Below are 22,655 nucleotides of genomic sequence, written 5' to 3'. Positions count from 1 at the left end.
GACTTTCCCAGGGTCATACAGCTATTTGAGATGAAATTTTAGCAGAAATAAATGTAAAATCCTTCACTTAGGTTAAAAAAAATCAACTGGCCCTTTGACCCAGCAGTACCACTTCTAGGTCTGTATCCCAAAGAGCTCATACAAATGGGAAAAGGAATCACATGTACAAAAATATTTATAGCCTCTCTTTTTGTGGTGGCAAAGAATTGGAAATTGAGGGGATGCCCATCAATTGGGGAATGGCTGAACAAGTTACTGTATATGAAGTGATGAACAGGCAGACTTCAGAAAAATCTGGAAAGACTTATATGAACTGATGCTGAGTGAAGTGAGCAGAACCAAGAGAACATTGTACACAGTAACAGCCACAGTGTTTGATGACTGACTTTGATAGACTTGGTTCTTCTCAGCAATACAAAGACCTAAAACAATTCCAAAAGACTCATGATGGAAAATGCTATCCACATCTAGAAAAAGAAATATGGAGTCTGAATACAGATCAAAGCAGACTATTTTCTTTTTTTGTTTTGTTTTGTTTTATGTTTTTCTTTCTCATGGTTACTCCCATTTGTTCTAATTCTTCTATACAACATGACTAATGTGAAAATATGTTTAATAGGAATGTATATGTAGAGCCTTTATCAGATGTTGGCTATCTTCTTGGGGAAGGGGAGGGGAGGGAAGGAAAGAAAATTTAAAACTTATGGAAATGAATGTCGAAAACTAAAAATAAATAAATTAACTTATTAAAAAAAATCAACCGGATTCATATCAACTGTATAGGATGGGGAAAGTGTAGCTGGATAATGAGTTTGGGAAAAAAATGTCTGGGACTTATTGGGTAATTGCAAGGTCCCTAAGTGAGCCAACAGATGTATTAGTAACAGCTGAAGATAGTGAGTTAGTCTTAGGCTGCATTAATAGAAGCATAATGTCTAGAATGAGGGAGATGATGGTCCCTCTGGTTTGACTCTGGTCATAGGCAGAGTACTGTGTTCAGTCCTGGGTGCCATATTTTTAATACATTGGCAAATTGGAACATCACCAGAGGAGGTGAGAAGACTTGAAACCATGACATACAAGGGTCAGCTGGAGGAACTGGCGATGTTTAACCTCAAGAGAAGGCTTATCGTGCAGGTGATAGCTTCCTCCAGATATTTGAAAAGCTAAGTTGAAGAGCAATTCAATTTATTCAGCATCACCCAAGAGGTTGGAACTGGAAAGTCCAGGGAAGCATATTTTGGCTTGAAAAAAGGCAAATAATTAGAGCTAATATAGTACAGCAGGGAGAGACACAGCTGAGATGGTAGAGATAGAAAGCAATCAAAAATCTCTCCATATACTTCTAACAGGTCTAGAAAATACATCAGACTGAATCTTGAGGGGGAAATCCAGAAAAAGTCACAGTGAGTCCCTTGTCCAACCTAGCCTGGCATAGGGAGACAGACAAGGAGGTCTGGGGACACTGGAGACAGGGTCAACCTAGGACATGCCCCACACACTCTAGAGAGAGAGACTACAATAGGGTAAAAAGAGGTTTCAGGCTACCCCAGGGCACTGCAATGGGGATGAGTGCCAACTGGCAGCTTTGTTGCCTGCTACCCAGTCCTGGGTCACAGATCCAGGCTGAAGCAAGAAAGAGGACCTGTGCATAGCAGTGGTATTTCCAGTAGGAAGGCCCTGGATGGTGAGGAAGTTCAGAATCTAGCAGCAGTAGTGTTGTGGCTCAGACCTCAAGTACAAAGCAGGGTCTCCCTCCTAGGCCAGCCTGCAGCGGAATGCCAGGGCAGGAATCCCAGACTAAAGGGGAAGCTACAATTTTGCTGCTTAGAGCCAACAGAGCTTTCCAGTTGGCTGAGAGGAGCAGAGTCCAGTAGCAGTCTATTCTTGCTCAGACCCAAACCAGAGCTGGCGGGGGTGGGGGGGTGGGGGGGAAGAGGGAGGAGGAGGGAGGTGCAGCAAGCCAACTTTGTCCTGGATCTGACCACTATGGAAACATGGAAAGAATGAATGTCATTGGCCTGTCCCTGAGATCCTGGAATAACACAACACTTAATTAATATCTCAAGAAAGCAGTAACAGGACTGGCCCAGACCTTCCCTTCATAAGTGCTGCAGAGCCCAGCCTTAATATCATATCCAAAGTCAGGAAGTAAGATAAAAGAATGGGCAAACAAAAAAAAACTGACCATAATGAGCTATTGTGGTGGCAGGGATGCTTAAGACACAAAGATAATTGGGAATAACTCAAAACCATCTATAAGCATTGTCTCAGAGAAAAACACAGATTGGACACAAACTTAACTAGAATTCCTAGAAGAGATGAAGCAAGAGTTTTTAAAAAGTTAAAAAAAGTTAGTATAAATGGAATTAGAGTACTTGAGGAAAAAATTAGAAAAGAAATGAGAGCCATGGAAGAAAGAATTATAAAGGAAATTAACAGCTTGTCACAAGAGGAACAAAACTCTGCTGAACTAACGAACTCCCTGGAAATTCAAAGGGGATCAGACAAAAGCCAATGTCTTCATGAGGAAATAAGAAATGTTAAAACAAAATCAAAAGGCTGAAAAATAGAAGAATAAAGTATCTCTTACCAAAAACAAACTGACCTGGAAAACAGATCAAGGAGAAAAAAAATTTAGGAATCACTGGGTTATCTGATGCTATGACCAAAGCTTAGACTTCCTATTTCAAAAAATCTTAAAACTCTTCACATCTCTTAGACCTAGAGAGCAAAGTGGAAATAGAAAGAATTCACCAGTCCTGTTGAAAGAAACCCCAAAATGAAAACTCCTAGGAACATCATAGCCAAAATCCACCTTCCAGGTTGAAAGAAATATTGCAAGCAGCTAGAAAGAAAGAATTCAAGTGCTGAGGGGCCACGGTAAAGATCACACATGATTTAGCTACCACTATCAAGGAAAAGAGAACTTAGAATATGATATTCTAGAAGGCAAAGGACATGAGCTTATAGCCAAGAATAACTTATCCAGTGAAAGTGGGTATAATGCAGAGGGAAAATGGACTTTTATTGAAATAGAAGATTTCCAAGCAGTCTTGATGAAAAGACCAGAACTGTGGAGGAACTTTGAAGTATAGGAGTAAAGAGAAACATAAAAAGGTATACATGAATGAACAATGATAAAAGACTAACCAAGGATAAACTGCTTGTAGCTAAATAAGGGGAGATGACATGTGGATCATCATCAGATTCACAGAGAAAGTCCAGTTAGAGAAGGCTTTGGTTAAGTCTTGATGATCTAAAGAAAAGAATGGGAGAGGAAAAGTGTATGAGGTAAATAATTGAAATGTGAAGACTTCACAGGGGAGGATGTGTATAATATTCATATCTATTCATATCTATATACAAGAGTGCTTAAAAATCAAGATATAGGAAAGGGGAAGATTCTGGGGCCATGAGAGTCTGATGGATTGACCTCTGGGAAAGTTTACCCTGAAACTTTTTGTTCTTTCTTCTGGTTCTGGTTTAAAGATTTGCTCAGTAAGAACAGGGTCATGATGACTTGTTTTTCTCTACTGTAAAGAATGGAGAGGGTCACCCCCTCCCTTTATCCTATTCTTCTTCTTTCGATTTATAGATGTCACCTCAGTTATAATCATTAACTAAGGGAATGGGAATTGGAGTTCTGTGCCTCAATTTCCTGGTTCTTTGTCTAGCTTTCATGCCCAGATTGTAAGCCCACCTCCCAGCCAATGGTGAGAAGGGTCAGAGGTGGGCGGGAATTCTCTTGTGTTAGGTATAATTACGGGTGCCTTGCTCCTTGTAAAGCACCCTCCTTGCTGGATTCATTCTAGCGGGGGATGCCCAATTCTCGAGAATTGAATAAAATTTATTTCTGTTCCCATCCTGAGATGGCTCCTTATTAACTTTTAATTGGTGAGGGTCTTTTATCCCACACAAAGAGGAATACACTTTGAGGTGAGAAAAATGATTATTTTCTTATTACGTTAATAACCAATTTTGTATATGGGCCCAAATATCATTTTTGATTATTAACAACCAATTATTAAGTGAGTTTTTAGTAGGGTTTTTCCTCTTTTTGTTTCCTCATTCAAAACCTAATTCTTGGGAAGGACACGGCTGACAATGAGACATTTTCCTCAGTTTTAGGCTGGACCCCACCCAACTGGGAGAGCTTAATTTTGATTAAAGGGTAAAGAGAATCTAATCTAGGTGAATTCTGAGCCCATTGTTCAACTCAGGTAGGACTGGATGGAGAATCGATTCTTTTGTATAGATTGCTGGAGGCAGAATGATCTAGGAAAGTGCAGACGTGATCTGAGTCAAGTCCTCTAGCCCCTCATTAGAAAAACCCCATTTCTCACTATAATATATATTCTCTCATTAATTGTTAACCAATCAGAGTTGATTTTCATCCTCAGGGATACCCCCATTTCCAAAGGTATTCAAATATTCAATGGCCTCCATGTGGGTTCTTTGGTTACTAAGAGAACCACTCATTGACCTCAATTTATTGATTATCTGCTAGCTTAATTAATGAATTGATTATTAATTTCCCAGAAATTGTGTCCCTTGGACTTTTCATTTGTCTCAATTGAAAGGGAAAAGGAAGTTTTCATATATTAAGGATGCACAAATAAACACCTATACAAATGAGGAGGGTGTGGGGGAAGTACCTGACATTTGAACCTCACTCATCTGAATTGATCAAAAGAACACCCACACACAGTATTAGGTAGAGAAGCTGATTTCACTTAACAGTGAAATAGGGCAGAAGGGGTGAATGTGAATCAAGAGGGAGAGTAGATTAAGGGAGGGATTAATCCTAAACAGAACAAATTCTAAGTATATACAAAAATATTTATAACTCTTTTTGAGATGGAGAAGAATGGGAATCTGAGATAGAGGACTAGGGAATTGGGGAATCTAACAAGTTATGGTATATAAAGGTGATAGAATATTATTGTGCTGAATTTTTATCAGCATAGTGATCAACCAGGATTCTAGAGGACTAGTGATGAAACATGCTACCTACACAGAGAGGTGAAGGATTGAGAATGCAGATTGAGATAAAGATTTTTTTTTTAAACATGGCTATTGTGGAGAATTGTTTTGGTTAATTATACATGTTTATAATGGATTTTATTTTTCTCAGTGGGGATTGTGGAATGGGGGTAGTGAGAGTGAAGAGGCAAATCTTGATTAATTCAAACACACACACACACACACATACACACACAAACTTGGGAACTCTGGCTTGCCTATACATGCTTGGGAAGCTAGGTGGTGCAGTGGCGCTTGAAACCCAGAAAGTCTCTTCCTGAGTTCATATCCTGCCTAAGACACTAGATGTATGACCCTGGGCAAGTCTCTTAACCCTATTTGCCTCAGTTTCCTCATCTATAAAATGAGCTGGAGAAGGAAATGGCAAACCACTCCAGTATCTTTGCTAAGAAAACCCCAAATGTCATCAGGAAGAGTCAGACATGACTGAGAAAGGACTGAGCAACAAACACATGCTTGCAATTGGGATTTTGTTCTCTTACTTTCTCAGTGGAGACGTGGAGAAGAGAGAGAAATGAGAGGGCAAGAAGTTAGTTTGAAAATAAATAACATTTAATTAAAACAATAATAGAGCCTAAGTCTAGGTATCAGGACATATGGATTCTAATTGTGGCATTGTATCATAGTGGGGAAAACACTGGATTTAGGGATTAGGAGGCTCTATGCTGGTTTATGCCACTAACTTGCTGGTTGATCTTTGTCAAGCTACTGCCTTTCTCTGGGCCTCAGTTTTTTTTAATCTGTCAGATAAGGATAGCATCTACTTCATTTCCCTCCCAAGTGTTATTTGGGTCAAATGATAATAATAATAGATATATAAAAAATAATAATAATAAATATATAAATGCTAGCATTTATCTCTATGGTGCTTTAAGGATTACAAAATGTTTGATATCATCTCATTTTATCCTCACAACAATCTTGGGAGGTAGGTGCTATGGTTACTCCCATTTTATAGATGAGAAGACCGAGGCAACCAGAGATTAAAGCAGCTTGCCCAGTTTCACCCAGCTAGTGTCAGAGGGCAGATCTGAACTCAAGTCTTCCAGGTCCAGCATCCTATCCACTGTGCTACCTAACTGAGATCATGGATGTGAAAATACTTTGTGGCCATAATACTTGAGCATTTCAAAAACTCTTTGATTTCATCAGTGAGGATTCTCCTTCCGCCAACGTATATTACAACTCCTCTATGCCATAACAGATGGTCTTTGTGTGCTGTCACGGACAAAAAAAAATTATTTCCCTGTGATACGACAAATACAAGTTGGTGGCTAGGAGAGTACTAAATTGCCGGTGTCATCCCTCCCTAGCTACCTTGTGTTTATTTTACATTTATTCTGAATAAACATGACATGTACGTGTTGTCTCTCATGACAGAGTGGAAGCTTTATGAGAGCAGGGATTGTTTTTGATTTGTATCTACAGCACCTAGCACAGTGATTGGCATATAGGAGGAGCTTAAGAAAAGCTTATTGATTTATTGGTTGACTAATTATTCAAAGCCTTTTTGACTGGAGATAGGCTCTGTCAGAGCTTATAGTCCACTTACAGAGCCTTTAAGAATCCTGGTCACCCCCTTGTTGCCCCGAGCAGGATATTAATAGAAGTTATGACCATAAAGTCCTATATGAATTCAAGGGACTGTTTGGTATTATATTATTATACATATAAAAACATGTATAAAACAATAAAAAAAGTACATGTTTGCTGATAGGCAGTCCAGCTCTGCTCAAATCCAGAGAAAGACCCTTTCTATACTTTCTATACTTGTGGATTTGCAAGTGAGTTTGGGACTTGCCCAAATTAAAACCTTCCCTAACATCTCTATCAAGACTTTTGCTTTGTTAAGATGACTTTTTTAAAAAGAAAAAAAAAAGCTTGCTTTTGTAAATATTGGAAAAGGTTTTTGAACTTTTAGTCAAGGATTTGTTTTTGGAGTTTCATCCCTTTTTGGGAAACGGGTTGGGCAGGAAAATAGGGAGAAGTAGGGTTAATGAGACAGGGGAAAGAACACAGGGTGCTTACTTAATAGCTTGGAAAAAATCTTTGTTCTTTGAAATGTAGGAGGAGGGAGTGTCATTTGGGGTCTGGGTTAAATGTATAGGGGAATCAAGAGAGCAGAAATATGATTTTGAGCTTCCTTTTGCTATTACTTTTATACAATTATTTTCAAGTGGTTGTGTGTTTATATATTTTTGTGTATGCTGTCCACTCTATGGCTATTCCAAGCCTTTGCTTAACTGCTCACCACCACTCTCCCTCCTTCCTCTCAGAAGACTTTGCCCCCTACTTCACTGACAAAATACAATCTATCTGTGATGAGCTCCCTCTTCTGAGCTTTCTCAGACTTATCACATTGTACTTCCTTTGTTGTTGTTCAGTTATGCCTAACTCCCTGCCAGTACAGTCCATGGGGTTTTCTTGGCAAAGATACTGGAGTGGTTTGCCATTTCTTTCTCTCGTGGAGTAAGGCAAACAGAACTTAAGTGACTTGCTTGCCCAGGGTCACACAGCTAGTGTCTGAGGATGGATTTGAATTCAGGTCTTCCTGACTCCAGGCCCAGGGCTGTGTCCATTGAGTGATCTAGCTGTCTACCTTAAACATAGTTGGGACTTAATAAATGCATATTAATTTGAACATATATGTGTGTTTGTATATACATATATATATATATATATACGTATATTTGCGTATTTTATGTGTATGAATGTTTCTCTCTCACACCTACTTTGGGGTTGGTAGAAAAGAGTGAATGGAGTTCCAAAGAGAAGTGATGGCAGAATGGAAGTTTGCAAGGTCTGGCTCTGGCTTTCTTAGCCTTAAGAAGGTCACTCACAATCCTAGATTGGTAGAGAATCCATTTTTTTGCCATCCCTATTGCCCAGTCCATCCAGCTTTATGAAAAGGAAGAACATTCAGGTGCTTATGAAGTACAACGTGAGGGTTCCCAGGATACTCAATGGTCACAAAGACCTGCTCTATCCAGGTGCCAGAGTGGTATTTGCAATGGGACATAAAGAGTTAAGAGCCTCTCCTTTTTTAATAATGTATATATTCCTGGGATTTCACACATTAAGCTAATTCTCATAAGATGTTAGCCTTCCTGGAATCTTTAGTGTTGGTTTTTATTAGCTTTCCTGACTTTCAGCTCGGCAGGCGTGAACTGGCAGCCAAAAAGCCTTTGGGACTTTAAGTAAATTAAGAGAATTGTGGTGTTCAGAGGCTTTTTACCAGCTTGACTCCAGGGTGTTAAATTTTTTTGACCACAGAAAGTCTCAAAGTCCAGAGTCTTAAAGAGACATAGAGGGTTGAGATCCATTTATGGAAAAGGAATACACCAATTCAATTACAGATCTTTGAGGCATAGAAGTGTCCTAAATGATGGCGATTATAGTCTGACTATCCTTTGTCCTCATCAGACACATCTGGAATACTTTCACAAAGATCTCTAATGTGTTGGAGTGATTATAGGAGGGTGGCTACCAGGATGGTGAGAGGCCTGGAAACCAGCTGAAGGAACCAGGGATGTTTTAGCCCAGGGGAAGAGAGAACTTAGGAGAGATATGATCATTATCTTGTGGATGCTAGAGAGGGTATTTGTGTTTTACAATAAAGTTTCAATGAATAAGATCTCTTGCAATCATTAAACCTAATATTCTATCAGATCTCTTTTATCTTAAAAAGAAGAAAAGGAAGGAAAAGGTTGAAATCCTAGGAGGGTCTAGGAAAGGGATTGTTTAAAGGAGGTGATAGTGGCATAAAGGGGCTAAAGATAACCACCACTACTTCACACATTTGTAGAGTTCTGGAAAGTTCATGCTGCCCAAGATAATCCACATATCCTATAGCCCCTCCTTGGGTTACCAGCCATCCCCTAGTACTGTAGAAGATATTGACCAGAGTCTGGAGAAATCCATAAACTGCCTCTTTAAATCAATACCCTGGAGACAGTCTTATACCTAGGCTTTTCTTTAGGTTTCTGAGGCTCTAATGAGGTTTAGTGAGAGGCAGGTATGAGGGAAAGGGTTCAAGAGCTGACCTGAGAGTCAGGAAAATCTGCAGTCATGTACCTCCTCTGGTTCCACTGGCTGGGTGCTTTAACCTCTCAGTGTTGTGTGAGGTAGTGAGAAAATAAAATGTGAAGACTTCCCAGGGAATATATATGTATAAATATATATCTATATCTATTCATATCTATACTTAGAAATGTTTAAAAATCAAGAAATCGGGAAGAGGAAAAATTCTGAGGCTGTGAGAGCCTGATTGCTCAGACTCTGGGAAAGTTTTTTTTTTTTTTAGCCTGAAATTTTTATTTTTTCTTCTGGTTCTGGTTTAAAGATTTGCTAAGTAAGAATAGGGTCACTGTGACCTGCTTGCCCTTACTGTAAAAATACTGTAGAAGAATGGAGAGGGTTTCCCCCTCCTCTTATCCTATTTTCCTTCTTTAGATTTATAGATGTCACCTCAGTTGTAATCATTAACTAAGGGAATGGGAATTGGAGTTTCTGTGCCTTGATTTCCCGGTTCTTTGCCTAGTTTTTTTTGTGCTCAGATTGTAAACCTGCCTCCCAGCCAATGGCGAGAAGGGTCAGAGGTGGGTGGGAATTCTCTTGCATTAGGTATAATTATTGATGCTTTGCCTCTTGTAGGGGGCCTCCCTTGCTAGATCTGTTCTGGCAGAGGACGCCCTATTCTTGCGAGAATCAAATAAAATTTATTTCTGTTCCCACCCTGAGATGGCTCCTTATTAAAAATTAATTTTCTTAATTGGTGAGGGTTATTCATCCCACACAGTGTCAATTTCCTATAGCAATATCAATGAAGGAATAGATCTGATAAGGAATCAGTGAGGTTTACATGAAACTTGTTCATTGGTCTTTAGCCAGGAGAGAACCACACAACCAGGATGTGACTTGAATACCTTTATCCTTCTCATGTGATCAGTTTGCTTATACCCTGGACCCAGCTTAGTTGAACAATTTTGTATCTTCCCTATTCTAGAAAGTCCCAATTGCTCATTCTCTGCTCTTCTATGATACAGTCAATTAAAGAATCACTGGATGGCACTAAAGGGAAGGGACCATCTTATACTCTGTCCCTATTTTATAAATGAGATAAGCTGTAAGGTCAATGGGGAATAAGATCTTCCCCATCCATCAATAGGTCTCATGTGGAGCCCATTAAGGCTTACACACCGTTTGCTAATTTCTAATTAGGCACTGAGGAAGGGTCTGGCTCTGAGCCTATTAGCTGAAAGAGTATATATTGTGAGAGGGGAGCCTTTGCTTGGGGTGCTGGGGGTGCAGGGGCGGGGTGCAGGGGTGCGGTGCGTGGGGGTGTGGGTGCTTATGAGAAAGATGTTGTGATTCCCTGGTTGAGACTCTGAGTGGCGGTATGTTCAGAGCTTTCTGACTGCTCTGAAGTAAAGGCTTTCTCGATTCAGTGGTGAATGTAAAGTATATATAGCAATATTGCTTTGATTCAGGCAGTAGAGCCCTATCTGTTGGTTTTTATTTCTCTTCTCTGTATTTCCTCTGTTTGTGTTTTATGTAATTAAAGAAGATTGTTGACCCCTGAAACAGCTATCTTTCCTAGTAAAGCAGATAAAAGAACCTACACTAGCAGCCATCCCGGGTATGCCAGTGGTGGTTGCCGTTACGCAAGCCCAGAGGTGAAATGACTTCCCAAAGTCACTTACTGAGTTTGTGGCAGAAGTAAGATCAGAACCCAGGTCTTTTGATGATTTCCACTCCACTGTAGTTCCTGTTCCCTAAAATGCCATGACAAAGAAATCTACAGGTTGATTCATGTATGGGGTACTTCTCTATAGCTATTTAAAGCCACTAAAAGGGAAAAAGAATGGAATTAGGAGATACTCAATTAGAGGGTTCCCACTTAGAAACAAGGTATAAATTATTATTTTAAGTATCATTGAGCCATAGAATTTATTACTTGTCTGAAATAGCTTCTTATGTCTTAGATCTTTCCCCCAATCCCACGACAACTCCCACAGTCAACCCAATTGTACACACTGCGCATGACCTAAATACTCAACTTTAAGAAGAAACCCATAAAATTACTTCGTCCCAATCACTCCACTTTCATTCCCTGGTTCCCCTGACTTCTCAGTGGAAGAGCCATAACAAGTTTTTAGAACTTTATAAAAGTTTATAAATGCAAGCAAACCATTTTTCCTTTTTGGAGCCTTATATTCTAACAGCTACATGGGTCAGGAAGCCAAAGGGAGGAACCTCTTGTTAGTTCTGATATATGGACTGAAGGCAGAGAAATGATAAGATAAACTTGTAAGTTCACTTTCCCTGTTTAGACTTTGGGTCTTGTTAGATTATGTAGAGTGCTGGTAAGATTGAGGGGCAGGGGAGAGGGGAAAATGTTCATGGGATGGAGAGGGTGAAGAGGCAAAGCCATATCTTTAGCCCTGGTATTCTGAAATTAGATACCCCACGGAAGTCTCAGGGTTTTCCTGATCAGTTGGCCTTGATAGTTGAAGATCTTGGGGTTCCCCTGATACAGGAAGAGAGGGGCTTCTTCTGATTCAGTTTGATTCAACAGTTAGGCTTAGCCAGGGAATAGAGCGGTGAAATCAGACACAATTGGATTTGAGATTTTCAGTTCTCCTTGAGTTCTCAAGATTCCCTGGTAAAGTCAGAATGCTTATATATTCTAGATATGCCCTTTATGCAATTTCTTGGGCATTTGTCAGAGAGAAATTAGAAATCACAGAATCATGGAATATTGGCTCTGCCATTCACCTAATCTTCTATATCAAAATCTTACTATTATTTTTGTCTCCTTCACCTCCCATATGCAGTCTACCCACAAGAAGTCAAGTTCATACCTTGTTAAGGAGGTATCATTAATGCTAGGACAAAGAAGTTAATGGGGCATCCAGTACCCAAGTCAAAGCAATTTTACACCTAGTCAAAGAGTGGGCTTTATCCAGGGAGCTTCAAATCTTATTCAGCCAACAGGTAGGGAGGAGAGGCATACCTGGGCACTTTACACAAAAGTGTTGGACAGATATTACAGATGGCAATTGACTGGTCTCAGAACTGAACAGAAAGAAGACCCAGCTAGATTGCATTTGCATAAATTCTGCAGTGTTCTCAGTGGTTTTAAACCTGAACATAAAATGCACTAAAAATCTCCTCTTTTTAGCGTCAGGATTCTCCCAGTGATGGTAGGTGGTTGTGAATCATGGAATACCACAATGTCTAAGGAATCAAAATTGCAGGTAATTTTAAAAGGCAATATAACAATGCAAAGTGGACAAAAATAGGCTGCAGCAGCATGTTACTAGTGGATTGTGTGCAAAAAGAGGCCTAAAATATCAACAGCATGTGGGGCAGTCATGTAATCAGATCAAGGGAAAACAGATGGATGGCCCATGTGCTGCCTTGGAACCCACAGGAATAATACCAAGAGACCTGGGGAAGTCTGCTACCAGGTGGATCTGCTGTGGATAATTTAGAAGAGGATTTGGGCAAGAGTAGCCTGACCTATAACTAGCAACCCTGGGTCAAGTGCCCTCCAATCAACTTTGTAATTCATGATGTGAAAATAATATAAGAAGCAATACTAAGTCAGTTGCTAAGGAAAGGAAATTAATTACTATGTTGAGTATTGGCCACTACACCTCAGCTCACACAGATGGGTGCTGTTAAAAATGATAGCTTCCTATTTTATCTAATGATTTTTATGAACTAGGTGCTAAGCTCAGTTATTCTTACCCCCATGGAGAATTGTAAAGGTAATACATTAAACAATTGTATGATCTTTTAAATTCTTCTATATTTCATTGCCAAGGGCATCTGCCCTGTAGCTCTGAGAGGGCACATCCAATAGCACTAATAAGCATTTATTAAGTTGATACAAAGACAAAAGTGTCTTTGAGGAATTTATGATTGATCAGAGGATATCACAGATCTATTGATGCTTGCTTTGAATTTGAGTATATATACCTCCCTCACAGAGTTACCCTAAAACTCCAACGGGAAATAACATGTGAAAACATTTTATAAAAATTTTAAAGCAGTGTACAAAGGTATTATCATGACCCTGTATATGTGAAGTCCTACGCCAGTACTTCGCATAGCCCAGAGGTGACTGTTGGTTTGAAGGCTATGCCTCTGGGGCGTGAGCTTCAGCAGGCCCTCCCCTAGCTGGAATGGCTTCAGGTACAGGCCTGGGAGTCTGCCAATCAAAGTCCGGCTCTCATGTTCAGAAAGGCTCATCACCACTGGGCTGACCAACAAGTCAAGAACGTTTTTTCTGCTAAAGCAATCTGCAAAGATGATATACTAAGGCATAAAGATGTTGTGTGACCTGTATGAAACAAGGGGATACTCACACTAATGAAATATAAAGTGTATGTGAATCTGGGTAGTCAGTAAGTAAGCATTTATTAAGCACTTCTATGCCAGACACTGTTCGAAATGCTGGGGTACAGCAAAAGACTGTTGCTAAAGGAGCTCACAGTCTGATGGAGAGAGACAACATGCAAACACAAACAAGCTATGTACAGGATGAACAGGAAATAATTAACAAAGGTGAGGCACTAGAATTAAAGGGATTGGGGAAGGCTTCCTGTGGGGTATAGGATTTTAGCTGAGACTTAAAGTGCCTGGTTTTGCGCATTCTATTCTATCTGTCTATCATATACTTGATATATGTTGATAAATCCATGATGTCATCTTTACAGGCCTTCGTTCCCTGGGGCAGATCACTCTCCTCCATCCAGGTCTTCTTGTCCTTGTCCTTCATCCATGTCTTTCTTTAGTTCCTCCACTGAGGCTCTCACTCAGGTGCTAGAGGCCTTTTCATATTTGGGGCTACCACTGCAGCACCCAGGCTGTCCATTTGTTAATCCTCATTCTCACCTAATCAGTTTGACTATTTTTAGGCATATATATCATTAAATATGTCTTCACTTGTTCTAGTCATGGTTGGTAATATGCTTCAGCCTACTTAGTTCCACAGAGTATCATTCCATTAGCCTTTGAGTCACCTGCAATTTTGATTCCTCTGAGGTCATGGGGTTGTATGATTTAATTATGGAATGTCATCTGAAGAATAATTGATGGTAAAGAGACAGGCATTTGCAGCAGTGAGCCACTGGAAATCACTAAATATGTTGTATAGTTTCCCATATGTAACCCAGCTTGATCTCCTTGCATTTAATTCTCAGGCTAGCTCATTGTCCATATGGAGTACTTATCTGAGATATATGTGTGGATGGATGTCAATAAGCTATCTCTGGAACTGCATGGTATAATTTAGGGGATATGTATTCTTCACCTATTTTGTTTATCCTACTGTGTGAGGTAAATAAAATGGGAAGACTTCACAGGGAAGATATGTATAAATACACACACACACACACATATATATATATATATATATACTAAGAAATGTTTAAAAAATCAAGAAATAGGGAAGTGGAAAATTCTGAGGCCGTGAGAGTCTAATGGCTCGGCCTCTGGGAAAGTTTACCCTGAAACTTTTTGTTCTTTCTTCTGGTTCTGTTTTAAAGATTTGCTCAGTAAGAACAGGATCATAATGACCTGTTTTTCTCTACTGTAAAGAATGGAGAGGGTCTCCCCCTCCCCTTTTCCTATTCTCCTTCATTAGATTTATAGATGTTGTTAACTAAGGCAATGGGAATGGAGTTTCTGTGCCTCAATTTCCTGGTTCTTTGTCTAAGCCCACCTCCCAGCCAAAGGTGAGAAGGATCTGAGGTGGGTGGGAATTCTCTTGCATTAGGTATAATTATGGGTGCCTAGCCCCTTGTAAAGCACCTCCCTTGCTGGATTCACTCTAGCGGGGGGTGCCCAATTCTCAAGAATTGAATAAAATTTATTTCTGTTCCCACCCTGAGATGGCTCCTTATTGACTTTTAATTGGTGAGGGTCTTTCATCCCACACACTACAAAGATGGCTAAGCCAATCTCTTTTGAGTACCCATGGATCTCACTGAGGAGGGGCCTGTAGCATCCTAGAGCTTGATACAATCCACATAGTCAGCTACACATACATGCACGGATACATAGACACACTTATACACTGTCCCAGAAGGCTAAAGCTTAAAACTACACTAAAATTTTTGGGACACCCTGTGTATATATAGTAGTTTATAACAAAGAAAGTTTTTATCCCACAACAATCCTGTGTAGGGCACAAGGTAGGAAAATTGAGGTTCAGGTTAAATGACTTATTCAAGGTCACACAAATAGTGTCAGAAATAGAACTCAAACTTAGTTCTTCAGGGTCCCAAGTTTCTTTTTTCTTTCATGCTTTTTCTACCATGCCATCATTTCAAGGAGACATTCATTCATGTCCTCCAGCCCTGTCAAAGAGTAACAGCCCAGAATTTGACCTTCTTTATAAACAAAACTCAAAGCCTAAACAGACAGAGCCTGAGAGAGCTATTCTCAGGAATGTCTGGGGCTAGGATGTGGCTCTGTCCAGGATATATGGCATTTGATCCCCAGGGCCCTGATTCTTCACTCACTCCTATTGCTTCTAGGGTTGGGATGGGTACATTGGTTGTCTTGAGACCCTGTTGTAGTTAATCCTGGCCAGGATAGAGAGGTGGTCCCTCCTGCCCTTTAAAATGGACTTAGAAGATAGGAAGAGGTTTGGGTCATCTCCAGGAGCAGTAGCCCAGACTGTGAGAAAAAGGGGTATAGTTTCATTGTGTTTATACCAAGTGTGTATTGCATTCCCCTGGGGGGAAATTCTAAGAAAAGAAATCATCTCTGCTTCCAAAGAGTTTACAGTCTAGGAGTTTGCTAAACCATCAGGTATGCGTAAATAAGAAAAATGTAATTGGGAAATCTTTAACAAAATAAATGAAAAGACAATACAACATAAACGATCATGTATGTAAGGGATTTGGCAAGCCTTAAAGAGCTACATAAATGTTAGCTGTAATTATTGTCATCCGGTCTCTTGACATTTGTTCTCATTTCAACAATCTGACTTTTGCACGATATTGTCTCTGCAATTTCGACGTCCGTCTGCAGGTTCAGGTTAGGCCCCTTGTTCTGTTGCTCATAGGCTCCCGGCAAACACCTGGACCTTTGCCTGATGCCTTTGGAGGTGTGTGTCCTTGTGGATGTTTTCCGCGTTGTGTGTCCCGAGTGTGGAGTTCCTTCTGTGCCGCTGGTTGCGTGTTTTGTGTTACTCCCCTGCACGCCGAGTGCCGTGTGTGTGATTGTGTTCACAAGTCGGCCCCGACTTGACCTGACATTTCCTGTCTGGACTCCAGGGCAGCAGCTGAGCTCGCCCACCCTCCGCCCCCAGGTCCTGGCAGGAGGTCCCACAGCCCGCCGGGCTTCCAAAGGGATAGAAGGCAAAGGGGGCGGGGCTCGGGCGACTCTGGGCCCCGCCTCCGGGGCTGCTGCCCGCCGCATTGGCTGCCGCCACCATGACGTCACGGGGCTCTCTAAGAGAACCCCGAGCGCCGGCGGCTCTGGCTGCATTGTCCCTCACGTTGTTCCAGGCTTACGTTGTTTTCTTGTTACCCGGCTCCGTGTCACGTCGGGGTCAGGGCCGGAGCCGGAGCCCGAGCTCGGGCCGGGGCGCAGCCGCAGCTGGCAGCGGGGGCCGTCGCCCCCTGTGGGCCTGCCGCCGCCGCCAACATGGTGTCCCCGGTCACTGTGGTGAGTGTCCGGCTTCCTCTGGAGACCTGGCCAGAGTCTGGACCCCTCTTTGTGGGGAGGAAGAGCCCCACCCTGGCGGGGGGGTCTCCATCCACCCCCCGCCCCCACCCCTCCAATAACCCTCCTCCGAGGACACCGAGCCTAGGGCCGGGGGAGGGGACGGGACAGATGAGGGCTCGGCTCCGCTGGGCCCGGGGCCGCCCCTTGCAGACCCCCCGGCGCCCCGCGGAAAAGTCAGCTGGTGGAAAACAGCCAGCACGTGACTCGGGAGAGTGACTTTGTTGATTTGTTGTGTTGCTTTTTTCTCTCTTGCCTCCTGCAGGTCGGGGTCGGGAGAGGGGGGCGGGAAGGGAGGCGAGCTCCCAGACGGCGGGCGCGGTCTGGCTCTGCTGGGTGTCGGGCTTCCTCAGGGACGGGGCTGGGGTGGGAAAAAGGTAAACGTGAGAGTGTGTGTGTGTGTGTGTGTGTGTGTGTGTGAGACCAAGACAGAGGGGCGTCTGTCTGTGATGATGGGGAGGATGTGTCGTGGAAGCAACGAGGTACACCACCTGTGCCATGGGGACAGAGAGGTGTATGGATGCTACAGGCTCTGCCCGGGCGTGTTTGTGGAATGGCAATGTTTGTGTACCAGTGGGGGTGGGGGGGAATGTATCTTGACTTGTTTGTCTCCCTGTTCTCCTCCGGAGGGGCTTTCACAGAAGCACAGAAGCTTTCTCTTGGGGCTGGAGCTCACGTACTCTTTCTGGGTACTCAAGCCCCTTATTCCCTTCACTTTCTCTTCCCTTCCCTTCCCCCAGTGCCCAGCCATTTAAGGAGGGGGATGTTCTAGGGTTCGGGGAAGGGTCACTGTGTCTAGGAGAACTAGGACTCCTTACGTTTTTTTTTTTCTTCCGGAAAATAGGAAGGAGACTGGGGTAGGTGGCCAAGGAAAACCTTTGAAACTCCCAGGGTCAGGGAGCGGTTGGCTGTTGTTGTTGTTTTAAAGTAACCACAATGATAGATCTCAAGGAAGTCTGAGCTGGGCTGTGGGTTGGACAGCTCCTTTGACCCTTGAGAAGGACACTTGGATTGATCCTCTTAGTTGGCTGTCCTGAAACAGAAACAAGTTCTGATGGGGACGGCTCCCTCTTTCCAGTGAGATTCATTGGAGGTGACAGTTACTTCTTCCCCCACTCACATGGAATCTCAGAAACAAGGAGGGGGTGGGGTGGGGAGGATGATGGTGGTGACACTCTGTTCAGTCCCTTTCCTCCCCTGCCCTTGCACTGTGGGTATATATTCTGGCCAGTCTGTGGGTACTTGGAATTAGGTGAACCTGGGATTTATTAGGTGACTAATGAGGCTGGAGGCCAGGTAGCTCTATCAGCCAGGGGCATCACCATTCCAGAACAGGTCATGCAGTTACACAGGGCAACTGGGGAAACACAGGAGCAGACAGCTGCAGCTCTGCAGCAGGGGCATGAGCTCTGCCAGGCTTCTCTCGGCCGTCAGCCCTGAAGTCTCCCTGGTTCAAGGCATAAGCCAGAGCTGATCTCTCCTGCCTCTCCTTAATTGAGCAGATGTTTCAAGTGCCAACTACGGGCAAAGCACTGTGCCACATGCTAGAGGCAAAATCTGCTTTCTTCTCATTCTCCCATTCCCTCTATGGTATCCTCAGGGTCTGGGCTTCTCCCAGAAGTGTGGCCTTGGCCACAACCCTGTGCTGCCATTGCTGTTTTCACTTCCCCTCCCAGTTCCTTGTCTCTGACTTTTAGTGACCCTCTCTCATCTGCTCCTTGTCTGTAAAGTTTCTAGGATATGAGAAGGGCATTTTTTTGTGCAGTCTCCCTCTCAGTGACTCCTCAGATACAATCTCAATCTTGCTTCTTGGGTCTTGATTCAGGTGATGCTACATTCCTGTCTCCCACTCATCAGTTTTCTACAACTGCTTTGGAAAATATCAGGCATTTATACTGATCGTCCTTTAAGGTTTAAAAAGCACTTTACATGTTATCTCCTTTAGTCCTCACAACAATCTTGTGAGATAGGTTCTACTACAGATGTTATTATGTCCCCATTTTACTGAGGGGAAGTTGAGACTCGGAGAGAGTGGCCCACTCACACCACAGTTACACAGCTGGCCAGGAAGTGTCACATGTAGGACTCGAACTACTGAGCTCTTCTCTGTCTACAAGCACAGTAGCCTTTCTGCTACATTACACTGAGGTCATAGTTCCCTTCAGTTCCCCTTGAACGAGAAGTCCACAGAAGCACCTTGTGAATGGGCCTGGCACGGGTTCCTTGTTCACACTTTGTCCCGCCTGGTTGTTCCAGTCTTGATACCCTTGGGAAGGAGCAACTTTTCCTGGAGGCAAGCCCAGGAGTGTGTGTCCACTGTAGGTGGACACATGAATATGGTGGACAGGTGGGAAAGGAGCATGTTGGCAGGGTGCACACACACATAAATACAAGCATTCCTGGGACTCACCTCGTGCTGCCAGAGCCCTAAAGTCCTCTCTGGCCTTGCTGTTGCTGATCATGAGGCCGCTATGACATATCGGTGGTTTCCCAGCTGACTCTGCTTTGTTCCAAACAGCTGATGTCTGAGCCCGCCCTCCACCCCCCGCCCCCAACACACAGTAAACTGAAGGACACTTTAGAAGAGAATGGGGTGGGGGAAGGAGGGTTACTGGGGAGTAAAAAGGAAAGAGGGATACTGGGGGAGGGGGAAATGAGGGCCACTGGTGACTAATGGGGAAGAGACACTGGAAAATGTCCTAAGGCCTTCAGGGCTGACCTGCTTGCTGTTAGGTGAGTGCTTGCTTGCTCCCAGCACCAAGGACAAGGCCTGCTGAGGCCATGAAACTGCGGGGTTCCTCCTGGCTGCCCCTTCCCACTCCCCCACAAAATGGGCTATCTGGGACTGCTGCCACCTGGATAGGTAGAGAGGCAGCTGGGGAAGTGAATCTTCAAATCATGAGTTTGAATCCTGCCTCTGACACTGACAAGTCATTTAACCTCTCCAAATATTACTGTAAAATGGGGATAGTATCTGTAGGGCTTACTTCATAAGGGTGGTCAAGGGGATCAAATGAGATAACATTTGTAAAACACTGTATAAATATTGGCTATAACCATTATCAGCAAAGTGGTCTGAGTTCTAGGCAGAGTAGTGACAGAGTCAGATCCCTTTCCATTCAGGGTGCTCGGGGAGGCCTCCCCCAAAGTAGCAGATGGTGATAGCCTATTCTAGGCTACTTCTTTCCTTTCCCTTGGTCTTCTCTCTGTGATGCTGACCAGGTGTCCTTGGGTCCATCCCCAGGTAAAGAGTGAAGGGCCTAAACTGGTTCCTTTCTTCAAGGCCACTTGCATCTACTTTGTGCTGTGGCTGCCAGCCTCCAACCCCTCCTGGTTCAGCGCACTCATCAAATGCTTGCCCATCTTCTGCCTCTGGCTGTTCCTGCTGGCACATGGATTTGGCTTCCTGCTCGCCCACCCCAGCGCCACCCGAATCTTCGCAGGGCTCGTCTTCTCTGCAGTGGGTGATGCCTTCCTCATCTGGCAGGACCAGGGCTACTTCGTGCATGGTCAGTACCTGGAAAGCCTCCTGGGGAGCTCTGGGTAAAGGATGATTGGTCAAAGGGCTAGGGATCACTTGAGGGTCCAGCCAGAATTCTCCTGGAGTCATATATGTGGGTATACTCAAGTATGTACCGATGCTTGTATATGCATCTATTTCTGTGTGTGCATAAGCCCTTGACCATGGGTGTCCCAGTACTTACAGGTTCATGGTTCCTTTTCCTTCCCCTGAGTGACCCCTTATGACCCTTACCCCATGACCTTTCTCCTCAGTGGCCCCCTCTCTCTCTCTCTCCAGGACTGCTGATGTTTGCAGTGACCCACATACTCTATGCTTCAGCCTTTGGCATGCAGCCCCTGGCCCTGAGGAGAGGCCTAGTGATAGCAGTGATTTCTGGACTCTGCTATGCCCTCCTCTACCCCTATCTGTCGGGCCCTTACATCTACCTAGTGGGAGCCTACGAGGCCCTCATTGGTTTCATGGGCTGGAGGGCCATGGCAGGCCTGCGACTAGTTGGGGCACACTGGCGCTGGACAGAATTGGCTGCGGGCAGCGGAGCCCTTCTCTTCATCATCTCCGACTTGACCATTGCCGTCAACAAGTTCTGCTTCCCTGTCCCCTACTCTCGAGCCGTCATCATGGCCACCTATTATGCTGCACAGATGCTCATTGCCCTCTCTGTTGTAGAGAGCCGAGACCTGGGAGGGGACTCGAGATTGAGCAAGGTGGACTGAGCCGGGTAAGGGGCCAGGGTCATGGTAACCCGAAGCCCTCCTGCCCTCTTCCCCCCTCTTCCCAGCAGTGGGTCCCAGGTCCCAGAGGTTTTCAGGAATGGGGCAGAATATCTGGAGCTCCATCCCTGGACTGTGAGAGGTGCTGAAATGGGCCTGGATTCTGGGTATCTCCAGGGAAGGGGATTTTTACCAGCACAAGCTTTGGAGGGGAACCCAAGAATTGGGAAGTGGATAAATAAAGACCTGTTCTGGAGTGGGAGGGGAATCAGGGATCCCTCTCCTCCTTGGGCCTGTCAGAGGCCCTGTGGGTCTTAGCTCCTTTGTTCTCTTCTCTGGCACAGGGCAGGGAGAAGTGCAAGAGTGTAACTCTTTGTCTCCTGGCCAGCATAGATGACTTGGGACATGTGGCAACAGATACAAAGACTGGGGCCTTCTAGATATCACCCCACCTCTTCTGTCTAAACTGGTAAAGGGTGTCTCCTCAGATCCAGAATTCATGGAGGAGGATTCTGTGCTAAGAGGTGGCTGGGGGTGGTGCTACCCTACCCCAATTTTAGGCCACTCTTAAGAAGGTGGTGGGCTTGTCTTAATGCTGGCAGCCCTCAGGCTGCTTCCTTTATACTTGAACAAGTTCTTGGGGGAGGACCCTCAGCCTGGGGAAGGAGTCTGCTCTGTCCTGAATTCTTCCTGGTGCTCTTTCAAGGTTGCTGTCCCTACAGCTGGACTCCCTGCTCTTCCAGGCCAGGGCCATCCTCTCCTCTGGAGAAGCTGACAGTCCACCTGTCTTCTCAGGTTGGGCCCCAGGAGCAGAAGGATCTGGGCTCTCCTTTCTAATGCCATAGGCCTAGTGGTCCCTGTCAGCTCATACCAGAGAGGGACAGCAGCCAAAGGAAGGGGATCTTTTTACTCTTTCATGGGTTTCCTCTGGCAGGACCCCACTTTCTGGGTCTGTTTCTGTCTCTCGACTTGGACAGCAATAGTAGAAGTTCTTTCTCCAGGCCTAGCCTAAGCTGTAATCTGGATCAGAGAGCTTGGGACTCCTTTCTCTGCTTTCTATTTCCCTACCCCAGCCCCAATAGCTTTTTCTTTCTGCCTTTCTCAGGGGCTGATGGGAGACTATGTTCTAGTGGCTGTAAGAATCCAGTTACTGAGGCACATTCAATGCAAATGGGTAGAGAAGGGTGGGATGGACTCTGGCTCCATTGTATGGAAAACAATAAAACCAGGGGCCTTGTGTCCATCCTGCTCTGACTTCTGTGTCCTGTGCTATCCCTGGGGAGCCAGCAGGGAGGAAAAGGACCATGAGCTGTTCACTCTCAGAGTGAGTCCTGGCTTACAATCTCAGCCAGAACAACTGCTGGGCAGGTTCTCTGCAGGAGATTTCTACTCTAGGAGTATGCTGGACTTACAGTTTCCTGGAGGCCAGTGAAGATCGGAGTTTACTCCCTGGTTTTGTGTGTAGGTTGGACCGGGGTGCCATGTACCACCCATAGCTACAAAGCAAATCCTGAGCAAACTGATGATCCCTCTCACCTTCCTCCTGCTCTGCTTCCCTTTAATGTGCCCTGTGCCTGGATGCTGCTTCTTGGTGGCTTGGAATCCTTCACTTTGCCTCCCCATTCAGACCT

The 22,655-nt window shown here is 44.1% G+C and overlaps 1 protein-coding gene across 1 annotated transcript; it reads left to right on the top strand.

Annotated features, from left to right (window-relative positions):
• The first annotated feature begins 16,552 nt into the window (after positions 1-16,552).
• On the top strand, positions 16,553-22,277 carry TMEM86A (transmembrane protein 86A). The gene is made up of 3 exons (XM_036764152.1): positions 16,553-16,734; positions 20,036-20,300; positions 20,591-22,277. Exons 1-3 carry the CDS (start codon positions 16,714-16,716, stop codon positions 21,025-21,027), a joined length of 723 nt encoding a protein of 240 aa, XP_036620047.1. The 5' UTR covers positions 16,553-16,713; the 3' UTR covers positions 21,028-22,277.
• Positions 22,278-22,655: the final 378 nt, after the last annotated feature.

Source organism: Trichosurus vulpecula, chromosome 6 (assembly GCF_011100635.1).
Source record: "Trichosurus vulpecula isolate mTriVul1 chromosome 6, mTriVul1.pri, whole genome shotgun sequence".
In the NCBI taxonomy this organism is placed as follows: domain Eukaryota; kingdom Metazoa; phylum Chordata; class Mammalia; order Diprotodontia; family Phalangeridae; genus Trichosurus; species Trichosurus vulpecula.
Note: the sequence above shows the minus strand (reverse complement) of the source record. Positions and strands in the feature narration are given on the sequence as shown.